This window comes from Schistocerca gregaria, chromosome 3, assembly GCF_023897955.1.
Source record: "Schistocerca gregaria isolate iqSchGreg1 chromosome 3, iqSchGreg1.2, whole genome shotgun sequence".
NCBI classification, from domain to species: Eukaryota; Metazoa; Arthropoda; class Insecta; order Orthoptera; family Acrididae; genus Schistocerca; species Schistocerca gregaria.
This window is the reverse complement of record NC_064922.1, coordinates 658,882,248-658,898,059: the sequence shown is the minus strand read 5'-3', so window position 1 is coordinate 658,898,059 and position 15,812 is coordinate 658,882,248. Positions and strand designations below refer to the sequence as shown.

Here is a 15,812-nt window from a genome sequence, read left to right as displayed (position 1 = left end):
ACCTGAATGTGCTCCACTCTACACTGATGAGTGACCATCTTTAAAGTAGTTGTAATACTCTCTCACCTGTGTGGTACCCACTGCTTTGTCACCAATCACTTGTCGAATCTTGTGCATTGTTTCAACTTGTGAATCACAGAACTTAAACCAAAATTTGATGCAATAACATTCGGCCACTTTTTCTGTCACTTTGCCTACATAACTGATGACTAGTACTTACATTTTTCAATGGCTAGCCAGTGACTGGCTGCTTTTGCAGTGGTGGGAAAAAAAATTATAAATAAAAAAAATAGAAATTAGGCTGCGCATTATGCATGCCTGCAAACACAGGGAATGTGTGCACCACTGATACCTTGATAGCTCTCCTGAAAATAAGGTTAGATACTTTTTCAACAGCCCTTGTAGATGTGCATGGCACAAAAGAATTTATGTAACACTGGGGACATTTACACTAACAAACCTATTCATCTACACAGACAAAAATCTCCACAATCTTGCTCCAAAACTGTGTTTCTTTGCACTTCTTAGTTCTAAATGCAATTTGTGATCAAGCAAAGTTTGCAGCGATGGTTTATATGTGATTTATCATGACAGAGGAAGGAGCCTGTGACCACTGATTGTATTCTATATTTGTTACTTTACTTTCACATTTAAACTTATGTTCATCTTTAGTCAAACTGCTCCACAAAGCATTGCTCTGAAACAAACAGTAAACTTCTTGTTTCATTCACAATCCTAATTCATATTTTTATTCATTGTTTACCAGACAATTTTATACATTCTTCAATAATTAATTATAAAACAACCCTCTTGACCATCATTTGTCAAAAATTATTGGGAGAGTCTTTGGACAAGATACGATGTCCACATACTTTAAGAGAACAAGCAGATAAAATAAAATGTTCAGATACAGATGCAAGAATTTCGGAACAGTCCACCCTTTAAAAAGAAGAAGAATGCACACAGTGACTGACAATACATATGAACTGTAGGGTTGCACAGACATACGTAAGTAGGAGGAGATTGTTACTTGGCTATCAAACTAGCATTGTTTATATGTTCGTTATCTGTATCTATTTTCTGTGATGTATGTAATTTTGATAGCTAATTAACAATAATCTCAATGTTTTATGTGTTGTACACTGCCCATTTCCACATATGTACAGAGAGTGGTCATTCATTCACTTGTTTTATTTTCCATGTAAGGTTTTGAGTAGTTTGTTAATACTGTCCCTATAAAGTTGGAAAGTAAGTAGTGGAAAGAGTAAGGAAACAATTCACTGAATAGTTAGAAGTACTAAGTCAGTTATGGAAACATAATCAAGACTGGGTACACAGCTAACTTTCAGATAAATCCTTCTTCAGAGCTATAGGATACAAACATAAGAAACACACATACACAATTGCACAGCTGAATTGTGCCTGTATTGCAGTGCAACCAGGGTGAGGAGAGAAAGGAGGAGGAGAGACTGGGGAATGATGGTAAACGGCTTATTTGAAGAGGCAGAAGGTGCAAGGAATAGAAACTTAGCAGTGATGAGTTCATTCTGGCAGCATGTAGTCAAGAGGGGGGAGGGTGGCATGTCTACACACTACAGATCTGAAGGAGGTCTGACCAAAAGCTAATGAAGTTCACTGTTTCGTTAATGTGTGTGTTGATATGTGGTGAACTATTATGTAAGTTATTACCACTAGTTTTTCTATTACTGTCTTAATATTCCACAAATAACTTTCCATTCCCGTATTTAACTCAGGAAGTAATTGCTTTAAGGGAAAAATGTAATGCCTTTCAGCAGGTGAAGGAACGAAGAAGATTGTGACTATCATTAAGTTTATAATAAAAGTGTACAAATGCATTGTTAACAATGGTGAATACGCCATAGATTACACTGTATACATGCCAAAAACAAACATGAACATACAGCATACATATAAAATGTAATACATGTATTTTTCTAATGCTCAATTTTTGAGAAAGTGGCTAATTATGAAACAGAATGCTTACTGTACTTACCACTTCATCATTCATGTCATCACTGCCTTCACTTTCATACTCATCACTACTCCCAGCCATGACATATTCTTCATCATTTTCCAATTCTTTATCCAATTCATTTTCGTACTCGACTTCAGCCTAAAAACAGGAAACAATTTATCTCGCTGGCAAGTATCCATCTAATTTAATATAAGTGTATAAATTTAATTTTGACCATAAATCTTTGAGTGTGGATTAAACCAAATTTGACTATGGCAGTAGTAACTGTTTACTGATCTAGAAAAAAAAACATTTATGGTGTTAGTTTACTAGTTTTTGGGTTTGCAGCCAAGCCTTCACTTTATTTTTGCACAATATTTCGATATCTTCCCTTGTTTTTGCAGTTATAATATGCAGATTTCATTGCTCTTTGTTTGTACTCTACCAAACTGAATAGTTCAGTTTGGTTGGAGTCCAAACAGCAAGCAACAAAATCTGCATTAAACCACTGACAGAGACAATTAGGGGATTTTCTTGAAATATTCTACAAAGATACTCTACTAAAAACCAAAAAACTCGTAAATCATCAATTTCACAAAGAAAACCTGAAACACCTCATCAAACACTGTGACTATATACCACTTGCTACTTACAAATAGATTTCCACATGTCTAAATTATATTATATATATTTTTCTTCAGAGTTGCACCAGATTAAACCAACAGATTCACCCTGTTTTGATTTCAGCAGTTCTGTTGTATTCAAAACTTCTAAGGAAGTGAAGATTTATCAGCATCACATGTTTATACTCTGAATTAATCTTTTGATGAAATCTTAATCTTTTGATGAAACATTATTACAATTTATTTATGGTTACGAACTATCAAAATTCCACTGAAAGTCTCTTGAACTTTCATGAAGCAGAGTCCATGTAACCTGTGTTATCAGGAAATTTCTATGATTACGGTACTGACAGGAATGAGACATATATGCCTACAGTGCATTTAAAATTAGTTGCAACTTTTGATTTTTGGTCCACATGAGAGAATGGCGAGCCGGCTTTTCCTACCATGCCACCAGCAGTTCTGTCGGTATAGCATGTCCGTTTCCACACCAAACAATATCATGTGGTGTCACACGTTACATGCCACCACCTCTAGTTGTGAAGTGGTATTTTTTGGTGCTGAAGTGTTCTGCAGTCATAAGGTGTTGTGAACAAGAGTTTTATATTGGTGTTGCATTAATAACAACAGTGCAGCACATCTGAACATGAGATTCACAATAAAAGTACGTGTCGAAGGGCATGTTCACCAGTTGTGAAGATATCAAGTGTTAGAAGGGGAATTCCAATCCGTGGTCACAGCCATGAATTTGCATGGTCTGTGTAAAGTTATTCTGGACTTGAATGCAATAGTGACTGATTTTAGATGTTACATGAGTGGTGGAAAGACCAGCAGCGGCATTTAACATTCACCGATCTACGGTTTTGAGAACTAGGAAGGAGAAAGAAGGGAAGACGTGTATGATGAAACAACGCCAGTTCATTCTTTACAAGAAACTCCGAGCAACAAAAGTAGTTAGGACATGTGTGTACCCAAGATGGATTCATTCAAACAGGATTCAATGTGAAAATATGTGTGTGTCTATTATCAACACAAGGGATACTCTACTCTACATAAACTACTTTACAGCCTCAAAGAAGCAGAGCTGTTCAATGGCAATAGCTCATCACTTTGAAATTGCCTTCATGAGCTTGGACTCAGCTCAAGTAGTTTCTGTGACATTCAATGCCAGAGAAGTTACACAGTGGCCTGGAGACACCAATATCTATGCACCATCAGGAGCATTTCGTTCAAAGACATTATGTGGCTGGACAAGGACTGAGTTAATGTGTGGCACACATTGACAAAGGGGGAATGGACCACACAGCATTAGGAACAATGAAAGCTTTGCAGGGTCATCATCATTCACACTGGCTCTGCTTGCAGCTTCATTCCAAACTGTTTATTGCTCTTCCATTCCAGGAATGATGACAACTATCACCAGGAAATGAATGGCAAAGTTTTCATGGAGAGGTTTGTTAATGTTCTGCTGAAAAATATTCATCTGAATCTGACAACAGAAAAGGACAAGGTGTCATACTACTCTGTTATAATCGATAAAGCTCCAGCAATGCAGTGAAGGAAAGCAGTTATTTTGCTCCAGGCACAAAGGATTGTTCCACTGGAAAAGATGTACCTGGCACAAAGGATTGTTCCACTGGATAAGATGAACCTGGCTTGAATAATGCAGAGTTAATGGAGTTCGCAGCACTGTACAAGTCAAAAACACAATGTTACCAAGTCGGTGAACTGGCAAAATGCTAAAGGGAATAATGTAATCTGGCTTGCTTTACGTCACACACACTTAAAGCCGACTAAAAATATATGGGGCCATGTGAAAGGCAATGTGGCAAAAAATAATAAGAAGTTCATGTTCGGTGAGGTTGAAATGCTAACATAAGAAGCTATTGCAACTGTTACTCCACATGACTGGTCTCAAATTGTAGGCCATACCACAAAGACAGTTTATGAGACATGGATTCGTGAGAACTGCTGGAAAAACACATTTAAGAAAGGGTCATTTCAATTGGCTCCAGTTCCATGTCCAAGGAAGGGGTTTGCTCCATTTATGCTGTAACTGTATGTATAAAAGATTCAATGATGTAACTGTTCTGTTCAGAACTGTCATTCCTTTACCACAAAATAATTTTTGCCTGGTGGCTAGCTAATGGCTGTGAGTTAAGGTACATTTGGCATTATCGGCACCCTCTGGTGCTCTCAGCACATGCTGACAAGTACACTTCCCTCCAGTCACTCCATACCAAACTGTCAAAATTCACAACCTTTTTTAAATGAGCTATAATCATGTCTAGTTTTAATAATTGTTCTAAAAGTAAATGAGAAATATCACAAAATACACAGCCAAATGAGACTGTTTCCTTCTAGCACCAGATGTGACTAAAGAAATCAGCCTTATAAAATTTATTCATTAGTAGATTAGGAGAGATGCAAAACTGATATCATTTTTTATTATTTATGTGATCAAAACACCAAATTTCAAAGGGAGGAAAGATTTACAGAAGGAATTTTGCAATATAATATTTTATGCACAAATTGGGAAAACAAATACAGAAACAACTAAACTTTTGAAATGAGCTGTCAAGCAAGCAGATCAAATGCAGGGATACAAACAGTTCTCCCAGTTCAAGACTGTCTATCCATCACTTGAAAATGATTCTTGACAAGGAATATTTTGACCTCAGTTAGTAGTGCTCACCTTGACAAAGTCAAGGATCTGAAGTATAGCAATTCTTGTCCATTAGAAAAAACTGACTGAAATGACAACTGATCCACGTTATAAGACGTTTGAAAATGTACTGAATGGCAGCAAAGCTTGCTCCTTGCACAATGACCAAGGAGCAATAGGAATGTTCGTGACAAACTAGTTCAAGCAAATGAAGATGACAAAACAGAGATGCACAGTGCAGTAGCCACCAGAAAGATCGCGGGAGGCGCACATCGGCACAGCACGTCACGGACGGTAGTTGCCACAAATAGAGTCCCGTCCACCAGAGGGCACGCGAGAATTCGGCCGCGACCTCTGCCAGCGGAACAACAACAACAACAACAACAACAACAACAACTCGGGCAGCAGGGGCCGTGTCCAGTCAGTTCACATCGGGCATGCCTATGAGACAGTTCCCGGTCTACTCTGAAGTGCGACGTAAAACGTGAACCGTGTTACTACACAATTGGCAACTACCGTCCGTGACGCGCCGTGCCGATGTGTGCCTCCCGCAATCTTTCTGGTGGCTACTGCACACAGCATTATCATCAGAGAATAGAAGACTGTTGCGTCTGGCCACAACATTGAGACAAATGTCCAGTCATTATATCATGGACTGACAAAGGATCTCTGTACTCTAAAGAACCAAACAGTTCCTAGTGACTTTTTTGTTTGTTTTTTAGTTTTTGCTTCAATCCATTTTAATCTGTACACTATCCATAACAGTAATAAGAATTCAACACATGCCCTGAAGGACATTCCAAGAGAAGCTTTCCAGAGCTGCACTGATGAGTGGAAACACCGCACTCACAGGTACATAGAAGTCCTCTGAATTAGATAAAGACCAAACATAAACAAGCTGAATAAATACTGTTTCCATTTTTTAACAGACCTGTTAACAGAAATACTTCAAAAAGCTCTTGACTTACCTCTATTTCTTCTTCCTCTTCATCTCGCTCTTCCTCAACTTCTTCTCTCTCCAATGCCTTATCAAATGCAGTCTGGGGGAAATTGTATATATCACCATGCTGCAAGGATAAAAAGATCTTAGTATCTTATATGAAAAGCAGATACATACTACATCTGAAAAATGAAATCAGGCAGATCCTCCAAGTATGACAAGTGAGACACAGGTATCAGTTATTTTAATGCTTTATGGATCATGATTGTTACCTATCACTATGACATGGAACAAGTCAGTTTTCCAATACAGCACACTTTCTCAGTACACATGTTCATTCTATTACATATCTGAACATTCAGAAATTATTACATGAAGTAAAAGGAATTTTCAAGCAGATATGACTTCAGTTTGTGTTTGAAGTTAATTTAATTATTTATTAAGTTCTTTATATCAGTGGGTACATGATTAACATTTTTGTGGGTGAATATCTTATTCCTATCTGTCAATGAAAATAAGCAATTTCTGAAAATATAACGAAACTCCATACAGACAAAGAGAGAGAGAGAGAGAGAGAGAGAGAGAGAGAGAGAGAGAGAGAGAGAGAAGAAAAAATTACTACCATAGCAGCAGGAGCAAATGCATCAGAGTTAACGAATTGGGCAAGATTTCAGAGCCAGTGGCTCCCTTTTTGTGGAAAGGTTGAAGTGGAAGGAAGAGGGATGAAGGAAAAGGACTGCTGAGGTCCAGGAAATGGGAAAACTATGGGAAAGTTGCTCAGAACACCAGGTCAAAGGAGACTTACCAGATGGGATGAGAAGGAAAGACTGGTTGTTAGAGGCTGCACTAGGCAAGATATGAAAACCTCAGAGTTTAAAGAGTGAAGATAGGGTAATAAGCATGACAGAAATTACTGACAAAACATAATTCTCCCCATAGTCTTCCTTGGGTGTAATTATCCTGTCAGCTCAGTCCAAAAGCAGATTTCCAAGGCCATCACATTCAATCCTGGTACTGCTGATACCTCCAAAAAATAACTTAGGAGTATACCTCTTGTCACTCAGTACTATCCTGGTCTTCAATGTATTAATCACCTACTTTGACACGGCTATGACTTCCTAAAACCATGTCTTTAAATGAAGTCCGTTCTGCCTGATATTCTGCCCATCACATTTAGAACAGCTTTCCATCACATCCCCCAATTTCCACAATATCCTTATAAAACCTTATGCTCCTTCTGCATCCACTTCCCTCCCATATGGCTACTACAATTGTTACTGTCCCTAAGGTAAGACTTGCCCTCTTTACCCTCCTACCAACACACATACCGGCCCTGTAACTGGCAAAACATATATGTCGAACTGAGAGCCATTTGTAAAAAGACGCATTTCCAATACCAGCTATTATGTAAACACTGTTTGGCCTTTTACACTGAAGCACCAAAGAAACTAGTACAGCACGCGAAGTATTCAAATACAGAGATATGTAAACAGGCAGAACACAGCCCTGCAGTCGGTAACGGCTATGTAAGACGACAAGTGTCTGGCGCAGTTGTTAAGATTGGTTTTACTGCTGCTGCAATGGCAAGTTACAAAGATTTGAGTGAGTTTGAAACAGCATCTCTGAGGTACCAATGAAGTGTGGATTTTCCCATACAACCATTTCATGAGTGTACTGCCAGTATCAGGAATCTGGTAAAACATCGAATATCTGACATTGCTGCAGTCGAAAAAAAGACCCTGCAAGAATGAGACCACTGACAACTAAAGAGATACGTTCAACAAGACAGAAGTGCAACTCTTCCACAAATTGCTACAGATTTCTGTGCTGGGCCTTGAACAAAACATCATCGATACGGGCTTTCAGAGCTGAAGGTCGACTCGTACCACTGATGACTGTACAACACAAAGCTTTATGCCTCAACACAAAGCTTTATGCTTCTCGGGGCCCGTCAATACCAACATTGAAATGCTGATGACTGGGAACATGTTGCCTGGTCGGACTAGCCTCATTTCAAGTTGTATCGACCAGATGGATGTGTACAGGTATGGAGACAACAGAGGACTGTTCAAGCTGGTGGAGGCTCTGTAATGGTATGGGGTGTGTGCAGTTGGACTGATGTGGGACCCCTGATACGTTTAAATACGACTAACAGATGACACACACGAAAGCATCCTGTCTGATGACCTGCATCTGTTCATGTCCACTGTGCATTTTGACGGACTTGGGCAATTCCAGCAAGACAATACAACACCCCATACTTCCAGAATTGCTACAGAGTGGCTCCAGAAACACTCTTCTGAGTTTAAACACTTCCACTGGCTACCAAACTCCCCAGACATGAACATTATTGAATACATCTGGGATGCCTTATAAAGCGCTGTTCGGAAGAGATCTCCACCACTCGTACTCTTATGGATTTATGGACAGCCCAGCAGGATTCATGGTGTCAGTTCCCTCCAAAACATTAGTTGAGTCCATGCCACTTTTTGTTCCGGCACTTCTGCAAGCCTGCTTGGAAACTACACAATATTAAGCAGGTGCACCAGTTTCTTTGGCTCTTCAGTGCACATTGGTATGACTACCACCAAGTTGTTATCAGTTTGCATGAATGAGCATAGACAGAGGGTGTATACTGGCAACACACAATACCTTGTTGCAGGGCCTGCTCTACAACATGACAGGCATGATATTGGTGCTGGTCATCCCCCTCCCCACACCAGTTTCTCAAACTATGCACATGGGAACTGGTGTTACATGCCCTTGCTTCTTGCCACCAAACTGGCCTTCATTTATGTTAATTTAATCTATGTTAACATTTCTTCTCGGTAACTATTCTTTTCTTCACTCCCTTTTAGTTTTCTATATCTTTTATTTTCTAATTTGTATATTTTTCCCTGTCCCCACCTCTACTATGTCTTACATACTTACCTTTCTGCTCTTATTATCTCTTGCACAATATGTTATCAGTAACCTCCGTGTCCCCCCCCCCCCCCCCCCCCCCACCGCCCAGTAAGTCTCCTCTGGATGGGGTTCTGGACAACTTTTCCATAATTCTTCCCAGTTCCTAAACCTCATGCCGGTCCTTTCGCTTCATCCCTCTTCTCAGCCCTTCAACCCTGCCACCAGGAAAAGGAAAAACTGACTCCAAAAGCTTGTACATTTTGTTAACTTTTGTGTGTGTTGCCGCTTGGTGAATGGATTTTTTTGTCAACTCAGTTATATTATATAACATCTTTCTGTGTCACACTGACAAACTCCATACAGGATCAAATGTACTATAAAGCTGTTGTCAACATGTCCTACTGTTAGAAGAACTGCTTACTAGAGGTTCAAGCATGGTCTTCATGTGTCTTTATTACCTGCTTCTGTGCAACGAATACCTTTTTCCTCAAAATGCTGTAAGATAACGGTGTATGAATATAAGAGTAGCAATAACCTTGTAGACTTTTTCATTTCTAGTATCTTCCATAATAAACTCCAAAACAGTTACATATAGCTTTTATATACAATTCCCTGATAGTTAAAGAAAACAGGAACTCTGTTACAAACTAAAAAAAGTAAATAAAATACTACTTTACCACTTCTACACAAAATATCTTTAGTTTTGCCACACTTTTAGATCAGTTAGCATCACAAAATGTCACACCATAAGAAAGATGAGTGTGGACAGTTATTCGATACAATTTTGCTTTGAAAAAATTAGTCACCCACGTCAGTCTACAATATTCATATGCTTCAGAGAAATTTAGAGTAATACCTTTAATCTCTCTGCTCATGCCATGAATCACTGAAAAGTTCCTGCAGTACGGAAACTAGTGCAGGAAGACTGCTGTGATAATACCATTGCATAGATGAATCAATCTACGGACCAGCCTGCATTTGCAATTGACATTATTCTGCAAGACGACACTACGGAAAAGATTATTTGTTTTTGTTTGTGCCCCACTTTCTGACAAGCAAGTAGCACAATGTGTCTTATGAAGTAAAGACGCACCAAAAATTTTTGTTAGTGATGTATTTAGCTAACAATGGGACCACACCTAGTCATCGTCACTGATTTCATCCAAACTTACGGTATATACATGGCTTGGCCAGAAGTGAAGATGACAGAAGTGGGAGCTCCTGATATCCAAACATTTAGATAAAATAGTATTTTTGATAGGGATCAGGCAACGCGTGAGTCATTTATGTTAGAGCAGATTCCAGTCAGTTGCTGGCACAGTGAAAAGACTTCAGATAGGTAATCCGAGGGTTGTGGAGTGAAGTCCCGTAGCAGAACCTCTTTTATTTTTTATTTTAAATTATTATGTTACTTAAATTGCAATCATTGACACTTTCATTAACAATATGAGAAGCGAAGGAAAAGGAAAATTTGGAATTGCAAATAAATTTCCAGGCACGGAGTGTAAAGCATACACGAGACGTTCATACGTAAAATCAGATTTTTTCATTGTATTACAGATGATGATTTACATGTATTGAAGTGATATTCACCATAAAAAGAGGGAAATCTATTGTTCATGTGCAGCAGCCGAGGGTTGCTCGAAAGTCAGATTGAAACTAACAGAATACAAAATCACATATGCTTTAATTGCTATCCATACCTGGAAATTTATTTGCAGTCTTCATGGACATTGTAAATACTACCCTTCTTTGTTGGAAATTACTTGCAAGTCCAATTTTCTTTTGCCTTTCCTTTTCGTGCCTTTTATGAAGATATTAATACGAAGGTTGGAAGTTAAATAGCGGCAACTATTTATTCATAACTGATACAAAAGAGTTAAGTGTTTGCACCTGTTACTGTCCTTCAAAGTAGTCACCAGCATTGTGTAGAACCCATTGCCAGCAATGTGGACGGCTTAGTATACCGTTAGCAGTGTCTGTTCTGTTGATGGTGCGAATGGAGAGGACTATTGCCTGTTGAATCTCTGGAACAGTTCTGAAGTGAATGCCACGAAGTGTTTCCTTCACCTTCAGAATCAAATCAAAGTCACAAGGGCTTAAGTCGTATTACCATTCATTTTTGGAGTATCACCTGCAACCTGCTTTGCGAAAGAAGCGGCTACACTTTCTGCGCAGCCCACCCATCATTTTGCATGACAATGCACGGGTGCTTACAGCGCAAGCTGTGACTGCTCGGTTCAACCGATGGGACTGGGAAGTACTGTACCATCCACCATACTCCCCAGACTTAAGTCCTTGTGACTATGGCTTGATTTCAAAGATGAGCATTCGCTTCAGAATTGTTCCAGAGAGTCACCAGGCAGTAGACTGCTCCATTTGCACCATTAACAGAACAGGCTCTGCTAAAGGTATACTACGCCTTCCACATTGCTGGCAACGAGTTCTACACAATGCTGATGCCTACTTTGAAGGACAGTAAAAGGTGCAAACATGTAACTCTTTTGTACTGGTTGTGAATAAATAGTTGCCACTATTTAAGTTCCAACCCTCATATATACCACATATTGAGCATTATTTCTGTTTATTTGCAGTGTAGATAAGGGGAGTGAGGATCGTACCAGTACAGTGGCTTGACCCCAAGACCCTTGGATTGCTATTGTGAAGCCTTTACACTGTGCTACCTGCTGCCAAGAAATTGCTACCAAACTGCTCGTACCTCACATGATCCCCCCCCCCCCCCTCCCCCCAGCAGCTGTGCCAACGCCTACTTATACCAAAAACCTCGACAAAATTGATGGTGATAGGACACACAGTTCCCTTGCAACTGAATATTACTGCTGCAGGCATATGACAGTGAGTTTTCAATCAAGTGTGTTTGAAGTGACATTCTACACATGTTGTTGGGCAAAAATCTTTGTCAAGAAAAAACTTCGGTTCCATATCTCTATCAGTTATAGCGGAACCCTTACTGAATCACTTCATTGTGTGTCTGTTCAGCTGTTAAGACCTATTTTTCTCAGGAACAGGTAGGGATATCAAGTTGAAATGTATGTCAAATAGCAAGGTCTACAGTTCTTTGGCAAGAAACAAAGATACAGCGAGATGCGTAACATCCTCGGTATATCTCTCATCAAAACCTATAGATGAATTATCACCATACATGTTGGGCCTGGTGGGCTAGCAGCAGAGCAAATGCCTGGGAACCAATGAGGTTACAGGATTGAATCTCAGTTGAAGAAAAGATTTTCTAATCTTTGTTTTAACCTAGCCTTCACGTCTCAATGATATGAGGAGATGCTAGAAGCAACACATGGTTCAGATTCTATGTCAAACCCTATTTAAAACCATGTGTTCTAGTTCTTTCAGCATAGCAATGCTCTAGTTTATCCTTTTAAAAAAATTACACCTAGTTAAGTTCAACAGGCTTAAAAGTTCTTGAGCACCTGCTCATCATCCCTAATTTTACACCCTGCAAGTTTATCATTTCCAAAAGCGAAGACTTTGTTGATAGGATTTACTACAACGACAGAGCTGCTACAAATCTGGAATAGTGAATGTTCCACCTGGCAGAACACAACAATGAGAGCCTCTAATCCCTGTACTATGGAATAAAAAGAAGGGCTGGAAATGTTCGTGTAGAATTTCCATTAACATAACTTTTTTTTTGCAAAGCTACAAAGTATTAACAGCAATTGCTGGAGAACTGTGACAAAAAACAGCTAATGATGCCAAGCAAATGGCTTGTGTGTGTGTATGTGCGGATGGATGTGTGTGTTCGCGCGCGTGCGCGAGTGTATACCTATCCTTTTTTCCCCCCCAAAGGTAAGTCTTTCCGCTCCCGGGATTGGAATGACTCCTTACCCTCTCCCTTAAAACCCACATCCTTTCATCTTTCCCTCTTTCCTGACGAAGCAACCGCCGGTTGCGAAAGCTCGAATTTTGTGTGTATGTATGTGTGTCTATCGACCTGACAGCACTTTTGTTTGGTAAGTCACATCTTTGTTTTTAGATATATTTTTCCCACGTGGAATGTTTCCCTCTATTATATTCAAGCAAATATACAGTTAGCCAAGATGCGATATGCCCACTGTAGTTCGAAACATGCTTGTGCATTCAATTGTCTGGGCATTGTATTGGTAAAATACTGCATTTTGAGTTACCTGAATGAAGGTAAGTACCTTGGGCAACAGAACATGCCTGCTGTTACAATGTCATCAACACACCGAAACCCAAACTATCACACTTGGTGTTTGTTAGCTTCAGAGCTGAAATATCTTCACATGAAAAACCCATTTAAATAACACAGAGTTATCGTAATACTTCCTGTCAAGGAAGCACATTGATTTAAAAAAGAATGCATGGATTTCAAAAAGAATGCATGGATTTCAAACTAGTATAACTGGCTCTGATTTGTTCACGTGCAAAATGCACTCACATCACTACAATTGGTAACATATCCAATTTAAGAGCTGTCATGTATTCGATTTTTTAAAGATAATATCAGGCAGTTAGCAGCCTTCTTCATGAATACACATTAAAAGCCTTTGTTTGAAGTTCGTCATCATTTTCGTCAAGACATCACATGAAACAGCAGCAATTTCTGGACATAATGCAGCTTCCAGGTCTTTTTGAGTGTACGAAGTTTGTTGCAGCACACTTTACTTTTTAGGTAACCCCGTAAAAAGAAGTCACAAACCGACGAATCTGGCAAGCATGCTGGCAAGTGGACATCGCTGAAACGGAAGATCACATGTTGGGGAACCGTTTCTCGAACAACTGCCATGGAACCATTAGCCATGTGGGCTGTGGATACATCTTGTTGGAACTAAATGTCTGCCATGTTCATCCCTGTAGTGTCCAGTTGTGGCTGTATGAAATTGCACAGCATTGCAAAACAACATGCAGCATTCACTGTTACACTACCACCACCTTCTTCCAATAAAAAAAATAAGGCCCAACGATTCCTACTTTGGACACTCCACACCACACTCACTTTTGCACTGTGCAGTGGTTTTTCACACATTTCTTGTAGGTTGTCTGCTACCCAATAGTGACAGTTTTGTTTCTTTACATAACCATCTAAATGAAAGAATACTTCCTCACTCATCGTCAATATAGCAGCAGCAGCAGCAGCATCAAGCATTCTCACACAAAACTGTCTCTATTCATCATAATCACAATTGTGAATCTTCTGCACGATCAAAATTTTGTAAGAATGAAAATGTAACTCATTCTTCATGAAACACTGCAGCGAGCAACAAGACAAGTCCAGAGTTGGAGCATGCTGCCTAGTGGAGCAGTGGAGACTTTGAAGAACAGATGCTCTTATTCTATCAACATTTTCCTGCATTTACACCATGTGAGGACGATCAAGCAACTGATGCAGTCATGCAAAAAGATACACCCCAAAGCAATATCATGTTGCGACCAGGTATCTAACTATTTCCCAGAGCACTGAAGCACATTCGGAAAAGCCGTTCAAATGTGATGACAAGGTCATTTCCTTCGAAGAAATGTTCAACAGTGAAAATGTAACGATCCACGGTCCACTGTGCCATTGCTACTGAAAAAGGACACTCCAAAACAACACATCCCTCACTGTGACATTCCATTCCCATCACTAATAATATACGAGTCAAATTTGTGTGTTCTTTTTGCACCACCCTTTATATTACTTTCATTTTTTCACTTCACCTGAGGCCACCCACTTTGCTTACACATTGGAGTATATGCTAATCATTCAGCAATCTGAATCACTTACTGTTAGTACAGTATTGCCAACAAAATTGGAAAGGGCAGTATAACAAAATAAAGAGCAAGATTATAATAACACCTCCTTCCCAAATACAATATCAACATGTTAATGTAGTAAGGAAGTGGAAACAATTACAATGGGCGTGTATAATTCAGTTGCAATTTCAAAATACTGTAAAACGAGATCTGCTGCTCAGAATGGCAGTAAATTTGAACAGAGTATAATTGAGGAGGGGAGAAACATTACAGAAACACAAAAATTTTATGAAAATATTGCCACTAGATGGTGCTGTAAGTGGCAGAATACAAAAAATATAAGAGGCAGGGTACACAAATGTTCCTCAGTTAGCGTCTGAGATGCTTGTCATAACAGTCTCAATATAAGATCAGGTGTTGCTTGGTAAGCTCTTTTACAAGAAAGGTGACTGTGCACCAGTAGCCCTGTAAAAGTTCTGGACACTCAATGGTATGAAAAAAGGTAATTGTCCAACGTCTGCCGCGGTTTTCAGGAGAATGATTATAAAAATTCAAAGTGAGAGGTTCTTTTCAAGTACAATGTTGCAGAGGGAGGAAAACAACTGATCCACTGTCAGTATAAGATATGGCCGCAGCACTGCAGGAGGGGTTTAGTGGTGGTATGCAAACGTGCAGTGCGTGGGGAATTACTGGAGCTTTGGACACACCTGTGAGCACAGCACATAAAATGCTACAAAACATCCTGCATTGCTATCCTTACAAAATTGCCCATGTTAAGGAGTTGCTTTGTACTAACCAGCCAGTAAGACTAAAGTATGCTCTAGAGTTTCTTGTTCACATCGAAGTACACAACGAATGGCCACGGACCATTCTGTGGGCAGACAAAGCCCATATCCACCTCCAAGGACAAGTCAGTACACAAAATTACAGAATATGGGCTAGGAAAATCTGCTTGCACATCAACTGGTACTG

At 39.5% G+C, this 15,812-nt stretch overlaps 1 protein-coding gene across 1 annotated transcript in view; it reads right to left on the bottom strand.

The window, feature by feature from the left end:
- The window catches only part of LOC126354489 (protein MAK16 homolog), a 46,761-nt gene that overhangs the window by 5,647 nt on the left and 25,302 nt on the right, over positions 1–15,812 (bottom strand). The window contains exons 6-7 of the mRNA XM_050004210.1: positions 6,232–6,330; positions 2,015–2,134 (exon numbers count right to left, since the gene is read on the bottom strand). Coding sequence (XP_049860167.1) covers positions 2,015–2,134; positions 6,232–6,330 — 219 coding nt within the window. The remainder of the gene's footprint in view (positions 1–2,014; positions 2,135–6,231; positions 6,331–15,812) is intronic.